This window comes from Myiozetetes cayanensis, unplaced genomic scaffold (assembly GCF_022539395.1).
Source record: "Myiozetetes cayanensis isolate MyiCay16 unplaced genomic scaffold, myiCay2020 scf9, whole genome shotgun sequence".
NCBI classification, from domain to species: domain Eukaryota; kingdom Metazoa; phylum Chordata; class Aves; order Passeriformes; family Tyrannidae; genus Myiozetetes; species Myiozetetes cayanensis.
In genome coordinates, this window is record NW_026088185.1 from 25,357,834 (window position 1) to 25,374,526 (window position 16,693).

The window sequence follows — 16,693 nt, forward strand, 5'->3', positions numbered from 1 at the left end:
GGCTCTGCTGTCTCTGAAGTGCACATTGAGCCTGAACATTAGCAAACCTGATCTGCAGTTCTAGATAAAATTGTATACCTTCCTGCTTCTAACAGGGCTTGTATCTCTTTGTCTGGAAGGAGATTTTCCAGAAATCAGGAGTACTGCCAGTGTTTTTTTATTATTATCTTTATATCAAAAGACCCTCAGTTTCCCTCTTCTTTCTACTTCATGTACATTTTCACCAACACTTCCCATCTTGTCAACCACCTCCAACAGAAGAGAGGCAGGATTGTATCTATCAGCATGACACAGAGAGGTAGAAAACTGTATTTAATCTTGAGGAAGAAGTAACAAGATTTGGACACAGGCTGGAGTGCAGGAAGCCAGGGAACTCTATGGGGTGGTAAGCCTGAAGGGCACGAATGACAAGTGATCCTGCGCTTAAAAGTGACAAGAATTAGAGTGATCGTGGGAGGAGAAGCAGCTCATCATTTGTTTTTTTTTTGACTTTGAGGCACAGATTAGTCATTGAATCAGAGGGCTGAACAGAATAAGCAAGAGGAAAAGTTAAAAAAAAAAAAAAAAGAGGTCAAGACACTTGCAGCCTGACTGAAGACAAGGTGAAAGCTAGTGAGGGAACTGACTAAATGGCAGAAAAGGAATTCAGAGCACATGGCCTGCATGAAGGTCCTTCTGGATGTACTCTTTCTTGTTATCAGAAACAGCAGCAGGCTCTTGTGCAGAGGGCTCAGGAGGTGTAAGGGTAACTAATGATGTCCCTTTCTAGGTAACTTCTTTGATGTTCTTAAAATGGGACATAATCACTACAAAGAGTCCATCCCTGACACCACAGAAAAATTTCAGTGCATGGATTGGATAGTGAAACTGGAGAGTTTAATCATAGCAGGTTCCTTTATCTCATCACAACCTCTTTTTCTTGGTGTTGCAGAGTGTCAGAAGCTCACTAGCCATCATTAAATGAGAAATGATAGCAAGTCACAAATTAGAGAAATTCTTGGAAAGGATTTCATACAAGTCAAATTCCTAATGACTCATCTTCAAAAAAAATGTAAATGTCTGATTAAACAGAATATTGAAGCTAGTTTATCTCAGAAATTTATTCTCTCCTCAATAGAAAAAGAGTATAACAAAGGCAAGAATAAAATATAAAAATATAAAGATTTATTGATTTAATCAGGGAAAGCTGAATCCACCACCTCATTTTTTGTTTTATTCCAGTAATTGCAGCAAAATGGGTTTCTATAAAAGCAACAATATCTAAAATATTATCCTGCTCTGTATGAAGAACTGAAGGTATGTGCACATACAGCTTTTCTGTTAAAATGTCATATATAGGTAAATGCACAGACATAAGTCAACAGAAAAATCTGGACAGATTATTCAAGATTGTGTTCCATTTACAATCGGAATTGTGAACTAAAGTCATCAGAATTCAGGAGCAGCATATTTTGAGGATATGATGTCTCATTGTCAGAGTTGAGTACTCTTGATTTCAAGGTAGAGGAACATTTAGATGATATAATGAAATAAATAAAAAGAAGTTAAATTTCTTTAAAAGAAAGGGAGGAGGGAGAACTTATTTTCATCAGCTCTATATACTTTTCAAAACTCAGAGTCTATTAGGAAGTATAAATACTTTTCTTCCAGCTGAACCATTCTGGTCTCTGATACTGTTTACTGGAATGTTTGACTTCAGTGAGCACACACAGTACTCATTTCAGTTTACCATTGCTTAAGTGCATTATTGTTTTTCTAAATGTTACATTATGAATTAAATCCTCTGGACTCAATTGAAACATGTTTATACTGTAAAACCCAACCTCAACAGTCCTAAGGAGATTCTGTAGCCATTTGCTTTTCAAACTATGAAGGCAAGTATTTAAATGTTAAATAAACAGAGCATCAGGCACAGAAACATAATATGACCTGAAAAATGAAGATCATTTCCCAAAGAGTCTTAGAAATAGCACTTGAAGTGCTTTCTCTCTTGTCCTTTCATCAAAACTGACCAAAAACCTTAGAAAACTGTTCAGTCATTTCTAAAATACATCCATCTGAGACAAATCCTTTACTAACCTAAAAAATACCAACGCTTTTCTGTGTTCAGAAAAGTCTCTTTTATTACCTTGTTATTTGACAGACACTTGGTTCTACCAGAATTTCAGTTTTGAGGAACCCAGCTCTAAATCTAGCTGAAATAACACAACACCCAAGGAGGCTTAATGTTGCATCCTGCCAGCTCTCAGGTCTTTGACCGGCTGATGTAATTGAAACTGCTTTATCCAGAAAAAAAGAAAGAGCAAAGCTGGGGAAGAGCAGCCATTTTTTACGCTGTTGCTATCAGGAAGAGGAAGGCTGAAAACAGTAGTTAGTGCAGACAGGAAGGTCCAAACTCATGAAGGAGGTAGTTCTATTCCTTTCCTGTTTGCACCTCAACCTGTCCCATTAGATGCCACTGATTTTCCAAGGCTCTGGCAGAGACAAAACAGACATGACTTATTATTCTGAATTTTCATTGAATCTCCTTTTAATTAAACTTTTTCTTTCCCCCCAGGGAAGCTTAATAAAAAAGAATTAAAAATTACTGGCATAACATAGGCAGATTCACTCAGCTTGACGTGTTTGCATAACTGGGGATTGTTTCAGTTTGTTTTGATTTTCTTGGTCATTTCAGTGAATGAAGTGAGGTAATGTGTTATGTGGTATTTATTCATAATAGTTACACTAAGTAAGTAAGATTTATTCACTAGTATATGTAAGAATATTACAGGAAGCAGGTCTTAATCATTCTGACAAAACTACCATGGAATGGGATAATCATTTGGTTGCATTTAGCTTTAAGGATACTAGTGCTAGCCTCAGACTCTCTCTTTGTTACTGTGCTTTATACAAGAATAACCTCAACGAAATATATGGACTTACTGATTAACATAATGTTTTGGAGTATCAAGAATTGTTCCCACCTTCTTTCATATATTCACTCTCAAAAGTAGGTTACAGACATGGAAAGGAGGAGGGGGTTTCCATCAACATTATTTCCTAACTGAAGAAAATACAAATATATAGATTGTGGATATCTAAGAACTACTAAACTCTAACCTTCAATATCAGCTTATTGAGTTTCCTGTTTCTTACTGAAGGGCTATTCCAAAAAACTTCTCATTCCTTGAGGGTTCAAGGTTTACTTTACTAGTCCCAGGCTAGAAAGACCTGGATATTCTCGTCAAACTAGCTATTAAAGACTGCCACCAGTCAGTGACATACTTAAAAATGTTGCTGAAGAAGCTGAAGATGCATTGGCATCTATATGCAGTCTTCAGAGCAGAGTCTTTGCTCTTATCATCACTGACAGAAAGAGACCCTCCCTTCCCCCCCACCCTCAGGATAAAGACCTTGTGCTTCACACTTACTAACACAGAAAACCCATTCCTGTCCTGAAGGAGTCAAAATCAATTACCCTTCTCTGTGCATCTTGTGGAAGAGAAGAACAGGCATTTCCAGCTGTGAACTGGTTTTCTCCCTGCCTGAACAATGAAATAAGTGCCTGTCTTGGAATTTACAAAGCTTAGCTTGAACATGACTTTATAGATTCGCTCTAAATTTCCTCTAAGCTAAGATTATAGTTTCCCTTTATGTAAGAAATAAAAGGGATAACCATTCCCTTGTGCAGGTCTTCTTGGCTATCTTAAGATAGTACTTTATAGTCATATTTAACTGGTTATTATTCTTCAACTTAATACGAATTCACCACTTTCATCACATAATTTTAGTTTAGCACCCATGCAAGCAACTTGGTTCAGACTTGCACGGTCTTTTAGGGAGATGCAATCTAGCTCTATTCACATGCCATATATGAATGACTGGAAGGACACATTGCTCAAAAATGATGTTTTGCTTTCCTGGCTGTCAGCCAACCAGCCCATAGCTCTCATGCTGAAGACTTTATAATTGCAGATTTACACAAAGATCCTTTATGTTGCTGTAGACTGACCCCTATGGAAGTCACCAGAGAGCAAGCACAATCACAGTGGTTTGGAGACTGTTATTCATGGATGCAGTTAGTACTTCTAGAAGAACTGTGCTAATGGCATTATTGCTTACATTAACTTACCACCTAGCATAATGACCTCTTTCTGCAACCACCATTGTTAGGTGAAAGTCTGGATACACTGTAAGACATGAACACTTAGCCCTGAGATAAATCAGGTAAACTCAAGCTCAAAGTAATTAAGCACATCACCTAATGATTGCCAGAAAAAGTTTCATAAAGTCAATCATCAAATTAAAGAAGGTTCCTCTTCTCTACCACCCACACTTTCACCTTAACAGTTAGGGGGTTTATGTTAATTTTCACATGCTACATTTTCCAGTGCAGCAGAAAAACAGATAATTGCACTTGTAATTGTGGTGTTCCCTGGTAAAGTCTGTCAGGTGCTAGAATACTGACCCCAGTGCCTGTGCTAATTAGATGAAGTTGCAAAAAAAGCAGGCACTATAAATCAGATACTACTAAGGTTAGGATGGTGCAAGATGGAGAGGGTAGGAGAAAAATCTGTTCTCTTATAGCTCTGACTCATTGTCTACTTGCAATCAGAAAAAGGATTTCAAATTAGGACTTCCTTATTTAATGCACACAAGTCATTGATGCCCGGACCCAATGGCAAAGCTGGCGATATTTGGATCGAGCTTGTCAGAGCAAGTGAAATAACATGTATTCTTTGTGAAATGAGTCATGGCAGTTGATACCTCCTTCTTCCAAAAGCTTAAGTGGAAAATGACTCGTCTTTAGTGAGAAGATCCTTTTTCTTTCTCTTCTACTGAAGTCTCAAACAAGCAGGCAACTCCTTTCCTATGGGTTAACTTTGCCCAACAGAGCCAACCACCAGCTCCTGAGCAAAAGCATGGATGAAAAGTACATCTCCCTCACTTGTCTGAAAAACAATTTGGGCTTTTGCAAACACTTTTGCAAACACAAGACATGAATGTGAGCGTGTAAGGGAGTTTATAATCCACACTCCTATGATGCAGTAAGCAGACTACTTCAAGTCATGTGCAGTCTCTCTGGAGAAGGCCCCGGGGAACAGCGTCAGATACCAAATGTAGATTTCAAAAAGAAAGAACTTGATAATTAAAAAAAAAATCTAATTTTATAGTTAAAATGTGTGATGTTTGCAATTTTGCAACCACATGTACCTAATGTTTTTAACAAAGAGCTAGCTATATGGTTTCTAGGCAGGAACAAATTTTCATCAGTGGACCCAGAAGCACCAGCAATGTGAGCTCATACCTGCCTGGAAGAAATACTAGCAGGAATAACCTTGGACTATCAGCTTTTCAGAGAATTTAAAAGGTTTTCTCTAAAGCTTATAAAAAGCTATTATCACATCGTAATCCTATGTATTATAGTGGCTAGTGTTCACCTCAAATCAACAGAACAGGAGAATTCAGGAAACAGAACAACTGTTGATAAAAAAATGCAAAGAAGTACGCAAAAGTGTGTGCAACTTGAACTTATTATATTGTCAGTAAGTTGGATACAAGGTTGGCAAAGAATATGACAATAGGGCAAACCAACACACACTCACACAATTTGCTCAAAAGGAATAACAACCACCAGAAAAATGAACTGTTCTTCCTACTGACAGGTACAAACACAACTTCTATTGCACATATTGCCAGTCAGATTTTAAGGAATATAAACTTTGCAGAAGAATAATAACAACAATTTGCATGCTGGATGAACAGACTTCTGAGGAAAATATGATCTGAAATTCAACTACAGGTCATTTCCCTCATTTTCAGGAAGTTTAGACCAGGTCTTAGATGAACTGAGTCTGCACAAGAATTCAGTGAATAACTGTCTAAGAATAATGAGAATTAATATTACATATAAGATGAGCTCTGCACTTAAGAAGCAGAGCTGGGAAAAGGGAATTTGATAATCTATAAATATTTGAATGCTGCAAGCTACATCTGATTGAAATTCATCAAATTTTCATTTTCTTTTCCAAACAAACAGTCTCTGTGAAAAATGCCATAGCTCTTTAATCTTCCTCAGGGTTGCTGAAGGAGGTTCTTCCTCTGAAATTAAAATGCAAACTATTTTTCTACAAAATTAAAAAATAATAAAACAACACAAACCAACCCCTCTGAGTTTTTGGGGGCAGTTAAGTAGAAATCCAGTGCCACTGTTCTCTCTGTGTGAGGTTTCTCCCTTCTCTCTGATGTTCTGTTTCGTGTCCACGTAGCAGTTGCACCAAGGGTAGGGCAGTCTAAGGGCAAAGTGCCCACCTAGAATGCAATACACTCAAGTTCGTATTCTGTTTTTTCAGAGACTTCCTTTGTAGTTTTACACAAAACACCTTATCTCCTCTGGAGCACCAGTCTCTTTAAAGAAACTGATGTTCCCCTTCCCACTGACATGTCCATCCAGGAGGAGATGGACAGATACCCACCAGTATTATCTGTATATACAACATCCTGCACGTCCCAGAGAATGTATTCTGCCTAAAAAAGGCTCACTACAGACATTTTCACAGACACGTAGAGACCATGAACCCTTACAGTCACTAAAAAACCACTATCACTACTTATTGAGGCTGCTTCTGCAGGATTATTTAGAATAGCAGGTGCGCTACAAGTTCTCCGAAGGCCAACTTTGGAGGACTATATCCTGTGAACAGAAGCTCCCTCTCCATTCTGCTTCCCATTTCTGTTGGGTTTAGCTTACCCTCTGCACTGTGGAGACTGAGTGCTCCTTAGCTCGTTACCCTGTGGGGCAGGCATTTATCAAAATCTATTAAATATTTAGACCTTCATATAGCAAGTAATGCTGCCAACTTGTTTGACTTAAATTATACCCCACTGCTAAATCAAATTAGAGAAGATTTGAGTAAATCTACCTTTTAAAATAAAAGCTGATTTTCTCAGTGTTCAACCATTTGTGGGATTAACTTTTTTAATGGGTTCTTATGTGCACAATGTTTTTGTTTTCATGGATACTAGAAGAGGATGAATTATTCATCGGGGGAATAAAATCTACAACATGCATTTTCATAGTTTATTTAGTCCCTTTTGTCCTATTCATAAATCAATCCTGATTACTACAAATGAATGTGTTACTCCTAATGGTTCACTGGTGACTCACTTGGACCATTAATTCAGAGACCTCCTCATAGAGTGCATTAGGAAGCCGCCACTAGTAATAGGCAACCGGAAGAACATCCTTTGTGACCTCTCCTCTTTGCCTACACATCCCAAATTCCATCTCCTGCTCCATTTCTTATGCATAATTTTATAAACAAAACACATACTCTCCAGTTAAAACATGCTTTTTCCTCTCCTGCTCCAGTGATACATTTGCATGGAGGGAAGGAAGAAAATTTTATATTAGTGCTCAGTAGGTTGCTTTTATGACCTAGAAGGAGGATAGAGGGCAATAGCTCAGTATCTACATCAGAAGTGGGGGCAATTGAGGCCCAAACATAAAGACATCACTGAACTAATATGGGAATGACTACAGATATGTCACTGGTGACATAGATCACAAGGTATTTATCTGTTCCTGGAGTGCTGACGAGCTGTCATCAGTGAAGAACCATTGTCATCGAGGAACAATGCTTCACCGTTTAGAGCAGTAAATGGAACAAGCCAATTTTTATCCAGGCAGTACTGCATTTATCAACTCCTTATTGCCCAGCTGGGAACAAAGAGAGGATTCTACCCATTTGAAAATTATTATTATTATTTACTACTATATTGGCAACACAGTGCACTGAATAGTTTTAGAAGAAAAATTTATGCTCCAGAATTCCTAAGGGTCAGCACTCAATCTTTTTCAATACACACAATAAAAGAGAGAATGAAAACACATTTGTTTCCTTCCCAGTCCAATTGCTGCAGTGCCACAGTGGTTAGTGTTGAACACCATTCTGTTTCACGTGCTGGAGCTCTATGCTGAACCCTAATTATCCATGTCAAAAGGGAAGCGTCTCTCAGAATGACACCAGTTGTTTTTTGCAGCTTCCACTGCTGTGGTTGTTGATGAATATCTTTCGAGTATTCCTAAGTACCAAGCTGAATGGAATGCAGTGAGTCCCACTGCAGCTCTCTGCTCTTTATGCCATAAAGATATCACAGATCCCAGGCAATTAACAGTTTGGAAAAGAGTACATTAACACCAGCTACTAAAAACCTTTTATAGTCTTGAGTGGTATTCATTGAGCAATTACAAAGTTAGCTTTTCCTTGTTATTGCTCCTAGGAATTTATGTAACAGTGATGCTCATTAAGAATACACCTTAACCTCAGATTCAGAGTTGTGTTGTCCAGCTTGGAAATGGTGAAGGCATTTTATAACCTAATCACTGGTGTAATGTGTCTGATGATAACTACAATGGCAGGGAGTCGCAGAGACTCTTTCCAGCAAACTTCCATCATCTACATCCATCTCATTGATAAGCCAGCCTCTAGGTCAGGAATCTGAACTTTCCTGGCCCAAGACAAGTACACCAACACAATTCTGGAGTTGACACAACCTTCATGTCTTGAATCCCAGTGATGATGTTGAATACTACTTTAAATTTGGTTACTTAAGTCATATCCATTCCTGACAAAACAGAAATTGTTGAGTTACTGTTATCCAAAGCCTGTTTCTATTAGACTTGAACTGAGAGAAAAATCTACTAGTTCACTTAAAAACCATTTTCACCCTAGTTCATTAAAAGTTTCCTCCTACTTGCCGTACAGCACCACACAGGAATGTGATTCCAAGCCTGACTCCTCTCTGATTTGGCATGTGCAAAATGAGGGCAAATGGCATACTTCCACTGATGCAGGAGACTAAGAGCCTAAGTCTGCTTTTGCCATGTGAATCACTTCTTGGCATTTCTTTCTAACACTGAAGCCTTATTCTCAACCAAGAAACAATCTCCAAATCCGTATACAGCGTCTGAAAAGAAGTAGAACAAGAATCTTTCTTCCAAAACTATTTCCACAGACAACTTCTGTCATAGACAAAAGAAACCTTTTTATCACAGATGTCCATGAACACATCACATCTTATTGTCATGTCTGTAGACATGAGACTGAACAGTGGTGAGGTCTTTATTATGGCAGAGCCACACTGGATACAAAAAAACTTACTACTACCTAGAAGGCCACTTTGTCTCTGAGCTCTGTACCTTATTTTCAGTTTAAGTATTAGAACTGTGCATTCAAAAAACCCCAACTCTACAGGATTTTAATTCATAGTGTATAAAATACAATATAATAAATGAATCAACCAGTACTCTAATACCTATTTAGTATTGTAAATAAGTAGATTCATACAGACTTCCATGGCTTTATCCAGAACCTCTGTTGAAAATATGGGCACAAAGTTCAGTAGGAAATGGACCAACCTATCCAAATTCCAGTATATATCTGTAAGAAGGTAGAGAAAAAGTAGAATCATGCAAAGGCAAAACACAGCAAGAAAAATGGGTTTCCTATCCTGGAATACAGATCAAGCAAGATCCTTCTTGACATTTGCAAATGACTTCATGCTCTCTATTTTACTAAGTTATTTTCCGTTATTTTTGGAGAAAATATCTGTTAAAATCTTAGATAATTTCTGCATATATCTAAATATATCTATTCAGAAGGGCGGTTAGATCACCACACTATGAACTACCAATTTTTTTTAACTGCTTAATAGAGCAGATAATTAAAAACAAATAAATCAGTGTTTTGGCATTTTTCCCCTCTCTAGATTCTAATATTGAACTGTTTTCATTATTTAAAACATCATCAGTTGCACCGATCTAGCAAACAAATGGCACTAACAGCCCAAGAGAACCTGCATAGGGCAATTAAAAAATTCAGAGACAAGATTAATACAAGAAAATTAATTATCAATGATATCAGTGCAGGACTGCATACTAAAAAAAAAAATTAAAATCTCATTTCCCTCTAACTTTACAGAGATGTGCTAATAGGTATGCTGATGTTTCCTACTTTACCAAGTGATACCTTCAAAGCCTCCAAGAATTGCCTGTGATTTTAAACCTTTATTATGTCAGGATTATTCTCTTCCCTTCTTTATTTGGTTTGAGTAGAGAGAGCTTAGTGAAGAAGAAAAAGGAAACAGTTCATGTCTCTTAAAGACACTTTACTGACAACAGAAGGAAAATGGTCATGCAAATCTACCAGTTTGTTTCTCTTTTGCATTCTTCTTTCCTGCATAGACCCAGAAGACATTGTCCAGCGAGAACCACATTCTACAGACACGGTGCAAATGTGACCCTTGTATGAGTAAGACAGCAGCAGTCTGAAAAATTGAATGCTACAGGACCAGAGTATCATTCCCCTAATTCTGGGGGTGGAAAAAACCCAGTAGAGACCTTTATTTAAAAGAAGAAGGGGAAAAAAAAAAAAAAAAAAAAGCACCAAAAAAAGCACAGTAGGTTACCTGGTGCCCTACATAGACAGCCCACTCCCTGGAATGCTTGGTAGGACTCCGGGAGCTGGTACACCAAAGGGAAGCAGATACAAAGAGAGAGCCTGTCACGTGTGATGCTGGTAGATACACCTGCAGTTCTCTGCTTCTGTCATTCTTGTCTCCTCAAAAGGATAGGAGAGGGTTGGTAAGACAGTAATTCAAGTTTGCCAAGCAAGCTGAAACGTGTCACATCTATAGAAAATCCACTTTTGGGGCTAAAAATAAACAAATGCTACCCCACGCTCCCACTGCCTTTAGATTCTTATTCAGCTGTCCAAACTCCACTTGCTTCAAATAGTAGCAGAGAAAGGAGGAGGGGAAGAGGAAATGAGGAGTAATCTATGGATTTAGAAACTACTACATATAGCAGGGCAAATATGAACTAACAGCAGAGAACAGGACATGACCACACCCAATGGGATCAAATCAACTGACCCTTAAGGATTTTAGATTCTTAGATTCTCACATTCTTTGTACGTTTATCTCTTTCTTATATACCCTGCCCCAGTTTCCTGTTGGTAAGAGAATGATGACAGTGATTAAAAAACCATCACCAGTCCTGCACTGACTGGAGTGGTGGCAGAAGTCTGCACATGCCATGTGCCGGGAGAGGTTCACAAGTATGTTGTTCTACCCAGTCACCATATTTTCCACTTGAAGCCTATACTTTGTACAAATGTACCAAGCACATTTGAAAACAATTTGTTCTTGCTGTTAATTTATAAGGAAAAACCTGCTTCATTTGCATGACATTAAGAGCAAAAAAAGAAAAGAAAAATGTCCAAGCAGACAATGTATTTGATACTGAGATAATAACCCTGGATAGATTCCTGTGGGCTGGTGATGCCATCTGCCTAGTCCATGCAGAATCCAAAGACCATTTTAGTCCTTGGAAAGACCCTCTTTTAGACTGATTCAAAGCCAAGGAGTGTTAGTTGAGTCAAACTGATTGAAAGCTGGATAGTGGCAGACATACAAGAAAGGCTCTGATCAGCAGTGGGTGATTCAGAGCTTTTCTCAGGAAATCTCATTATTTGTACCATTTCTTCATTGATACATCTGAAGGCATGAAAAAGTAACCTTTGTATATTTATTTTTCTCCCGGTATGAAACTAATAGGAGGAAAGTTTGCCTGAATACTATTCTCTTGTAAAGAATATTTGATGGTGAAGGGCCTTGAGGGGAGGCTGTATGAGGAGCAACTGAGGTCACTCGGTTTGTTCAGCCTGGGGGAGACCTCATTGCAGTTACAACTACTCATGAGGGGAAGAGGAGGGAAAGGCACTGATCGCTTCTCTGGGGTGACCACTGACAGGACCTGAGGGAATGGCCTGAAGTTGCGTCAACAGAGGTTTAGGTTCGATATCAGAAAAAGTTTTTTACCCAGAGGGTCATTGGGCACTGGAACAGGCTCCCCAGGGAAGCGGTCACAGCACCAAGCCTGACACAGTTCAAGAATCATTTGGACAATCCTCTCAGGTACATGGTGTGACTCTTGGGGATAGTCTAGGGTTGCGAGTTGGACTTCAGGGACCCTTGTGAGTCCCTTCTAGCTTGGCATATTCTGTGATATTTAAGTCCTGCAGACAGAGGAAAAGCCAGAAATGTGTGTCAGATCCTCTTTATTTAGCCTGAAAGCATATGAGCCACAAATTGAGATCAGATGATCAATATTCTACCTATTTCAGCAGATCTCTTTAAAACTTAGCATTTCTGACCACACAGATAGAAAGGTCACTGTTTAAGAGACCTCGTACCTTTACCACAGTTGACCTGATAGGTCTCATTTGTGCTGTTACAAATCCCAAATAGACCTCCTGATCCTGATAGCCTCAAGTATCCAGAGTCAAATTTTCTCCTGTAAGTTTTCACTTACACTTGTCTGACTCCGGTACAATTACTATCCTTGCAAAGAAAGGCTAAAATCAGAGTGAACACCCTTGTTGCCTAAAAAAAATTTCCTTGTCCAAGAAAATGTATGATTTCTTCAGGTCTTTTTTCTAATTCAGAATAAATGGGAATAAAGACACATACTGCCTACCTTTTAACTGAGTAAAGTTATTAAAGATAGATGTGTCCTGTAAGGCCACATCTAAATCTACTGCAGAGTAGTGGACTGCACATTGACCATATATTTCGGTAAGGACTTCAATAGGAGATCTGATTCTACCACACACTGAATTTCTGCAGCTTTGACTGACAGTTATGACTTGGTTTAAGTAAAACAGTTGAAAGCCTCAGGATCAGCTAAAAAGTGCTAGTGATGTGGGATAATAAATGCTAGTGATTCTTTGGGAGGAAGAGAGGCTGGGTTCTGGAACAGATACATGCAATAATTTCTGAGAATAACTTTTGCAATGGGAGTTAGAAGGTGCCACTTCACCAGGAGGTGTTTTAATCTCCTACATGTTCCTGACCACATGTGAAAAATCAGTCAAGAAAAATATAAGTACGGGGGAGAGAGGCATAATGTGTAAAATAGCAATAGGTAAAATTTTAAGGATACGCAATGCCAAATCAGGTGGAAGATCACTAATGACTCCTGCAATTCTTTTCTGCAGCTGCAGACTAGCCCTGCACTGATATAGCATAGACTGGTTGAGAAAAACATGAGTTCATGCCTCTTTTTAGTTTTTTACTATGGCTTCCTCCTTCCAACTTTAAAAAGGAGAAAAAAAGAAAAAAGGCACTCAACAACTGTAAATCTAGACTTACCAAAGCTACTAATGTTTTCAGATCACAGAGTATGCTGCTAAAGGGCAACTAATTCGTCACATAGCAGGCAAAGGCTTTGTGTCTCCTTGTCTACCTGATAAATGTGGAAGTTTCAGTTCCCCCAGATGTCTCATGCAACACATTTCTAGTGTTACATATATGGCTATTTATTAATTGTCTAGTAATTAGTATCCCGGGGAGAAATCCTATTGCTCCTCTATTTACTTAATTTAATAAAATATTGCAAAAAATTAAGTGGGAGGAATTTCTTATGTTTTATTAGCATTTGGTAATTTTGATCTTTCTAATGATGTCTACTGACCCCTAGCCTGTAGCTGTATTTCAAAGCAGTGTCTTTAGAAATTCTTTCTTTAATTAAAAACTATTACCAAAGAGGAAATTGGAATCAAATATCTCACTGGTGGGGAAAGATCTTGACTTACTCAGTATTTTTATTTTAGAGAAACTAAATAAGTGATAGGAAAATAATTTTTAAGAGTTGTCTAATTTAGAAGCAAGGAAAAAACCAAATTAGATTAATGCCATGCTAGATATTAGGAAGAAAACTAAATAAGTTGCATAGTTCCTTGTCCATTGTAAATACTGTCTCTAGTTCTCTTCTTGTTCACAAAATCTGCCAGAAACGAACCTGTTGAAGCCACTGTGAACATACCAGTATTAGCATCTAAACACAACTCCTTTGGCCAAAGTGCAGAAGCAATCCTTTTCCCTTTGCATTTTGGCTTTCAGATAGAAGCTCCTGACAGTGGCCTGAGCTGAATCTCCCCATTTACAGAATTTGGTTGTTTCTTTTGGAAAGTTTAGTGGGTACCTGGGAGCTCAGTAACCCTTGAAAGCAACAGCATTTTCATGCAGCTATTTAAATATACTTCAGGATACTGCTTCAATATTTTAGCCCATATATAAACTTTCTTGGCCCCAAGCTGAGAAAGAGAGCACAGCTTCCCTAAGCTCCACCATACGGAGATGATTTATTTAAGAAGGTGATGAATTTTCATACTGGATGCAATTATTGAGGTCCATGCAAGCACACAGAGATCTTCACATGTGAATCTAACGAGGTTTCTAGGGAACTTGCAGCTATTACAGATTCACAGGCTCCTTCACTCGGCTCCTGGGAAAGCACTTACAGCTGATTCCATGCTAATTCATTGCTCAATGAATAAGTAAAATCTGTACAGTATAATAAAAACATTGATCATCATGCTTTAAAAAGATTGACTCCTAAACATTTAGGAAGCAGTGTGTATTCAAGGGAAATGTTTATTGGCAGTGGGAAATTAAACTGTCACCCGTGAAATAGTAAAACTCATTAATGCGGACTTTCTTTTTAAGTGTTAGGAATTAACTTTATGGCCGCATCAGTAATGAGCGGCAAGCCTGTGCCTTAAATCGCCTGCCGCTTAGTATTCACGAACGTTATTAAAACATATTAACCATAATTTAATTGACTGAGAATTTTAAAAAGACAGGGGAGGAAGGGGAAAAAAGGAAAGAAAAAAAAAGAAAGAAAGAAAAAAAAAGCCAGAAACCTCGAAGCCAGTCAGCGTTGGGGGTGCCAGGGGTGGGGATGGAAGGATGGATGGATGGATGGATGGATGGATGGGAGGCCGGCGGTGCCCGCGGGGCTCACCCCGGGCCGGGGCCAGCAGGACGGGGCGGCCCCGCTCCGCCGGCGGGGCAACAGCGCCCTCTCGCGCCCGCCGCGCCCCGCCGGGGCCCCCGCCCCGCTCCGCCCGACGGGCCGCGGCCAAGCGGGAGCCGCGCTCCGGGAGCCCCCTCCCGCCCCCGGCGGCATTCCCCCGCGCGCATCCCCGGGACTGCAGGTCACGGAGCATCTCCTCCTTCTCCTCTGGGCTCCAGGACCCGCCAGCACCACAGGTACCCGGGTACACCGCGCTCACCCGTAGAGCCGCCGCGGCACCGCAAAGCCCGGCGGCGAGGGATGCTCCTGCCTAAGGGGAGCGACCCCCGCAGGGCCGGCAGAGATACGTGGGCAAACTTAAGAAGGGCTCTCCTGAGAAAGAGGGAGCGAGAGGCGATTTACCACGCAGAATATGCTGGGGTACGCCTCGGGACCCAGCCGCGCCCGTGGGAAGCGACCGGGAGAACCGACGGCACCGCGGGGCTAGGGGAAGACGCTCGGTGCCACGGGCGCTGCTCTGCCAGGCTGGAGCCAGGCTGCGCCCGCGAAATCGCAGGCCTTAAGAGAAGGGCCGGCCCTCCCCTCCAGGCACAGGTGCGACTCTGGTCCCGAGTCCGTCCCGGACAGTGGCCCGCAGCCGAGATAGGGGGAGCGGCTGCCACACTGACCGCAAAAAGATGCGGCCAGTGAGAGCAAACCGCGCGGGAAAATCCGCGAGCGGCTCCTCGCAGGCTCCGGTAGCTCCCGGTTACTCCCACGTCCACACCGGCAGGACGGTGGAGAGCAATCCTTCCGTCTGGCACCAACTTTGCATTGCTGAGCTCCATTAGCAAAGCGGAGATGAGCTAAGTTTCTTAGAGGTCATGGTGTAACAACCCCCTTTTCCGGAGAGTTTTCCTCATCCCTTCCTCCCCCTCCCCACTCCAACCTCAGGCAACTCCTTGCACTCCCACTACTCACAATTTGTTGCAGTTAATCCCAGATGCCATAAACTGAAGAGCAGCAAAGTGAAGCCCCCGAGGGCTCGGGAATCCATGTTCAGCCCCGCAGGGGGAAGCCAGCCGCTCGCCTGTCTCCCCTGGTCCCGATCTCCGAGCGCCTCTCAGCCTCTGTGCTCTCTCTCTCCCTCCGCTCATTTACTCCATACAGCATCCAAGCGCTCTGGGTGAAGGGAAGCCGGAGGCGGGCGAGGGATCCTCCTCCGCGGCTCCTGGTGGAGCCGCTCTGGACGTGGGCGGCAGCGCCCGAGCCGAGCCCGCTGCCCCGGCTGCCGCCGCGGCGATTCACCTTGCGAGCGGCGGCTGGGTGGGAAGCGACAGCCGAGCGCTGGGCACCTCCTTATAGGCGAGAGCCGCGCTGCACTCCACCTCCTCCCAGCCCCCTGGAAGTCACTCCTCCTCGCCTTCCAGGGAGGATCCTTACTGCAATCTTCACGCGTTGTTGATAAGTATCAGAGTCACGGAGTAAGTCAGATGTCTGGAAAAAAAAATTTTTTTCTTTTATCTCTTGCCTTTTTATTTTTATTTTCCCCCCTCCTTTGAGTACCACTGCGACTGGAACATTTTAAAGATCACCCGGATCAGACGTTTGTTTGCTTGTGAATGCATGTTATATTCGCATACATAAAATATACATGTATATCCTGGCATATACAGTGCCGACACAGCCCGAAGGGACCCAGCCCCGCTCCAGAGGCTCAGCATTACGCCCAGGGAGCGGGGATGAGCTCGGACTGACCCTCGATCCGCTCTCTTGTCACGGCTGCTTCGGAGCCTCCCTGCCTAGCCCTCCTGGAAGGCGAGCGAAGGTGGTCCCAGCAGAGTCGCGGGG

The 16,693-nt window shown here is 41.2% G+C and overlaps 1 protein-coding gene and 1 long non-coding RNA gene across 2 annotated transcripts in view; one reads left to right on the forward strand and one right to left on the reverse strand.

Annotated features, from left to right (window-relative positions):
- CNTNAP5 (contactin associated protein family member 5) overlaps positions 1-16,323 on the reverse strand; it is a 285,860-nt gene extending 269,537 nt beyond the window's left edge. The window contains exon 1 of the mRNA XM_050339553.1: positions 15,824-16,323. Coding sequence (XP_050195510.1) covers positions 15,824-15,899 — 76 coding nt within the window. The 5' untranslated portion in view covers positions 15,900-16,323. The remainder of the gene's footprint in view (positions 1-15,823) is intronic.
- LOC126652625 (uncharacterized) overlaps positions 15,010-16,693 on the forward strand; it is a 98,285-nt gene continuing 96,601 nt past the window's right edge. Inside the window, exon 1 of the long non-coding RNA XR_007632021.1 lies at positions 15,010-15,099. This is a non-coding gene — a long non-coding RNA (uncharacterized LOC126652625). The remainder of the gene's footprint in view (positions 15,100-16,693) is intronic.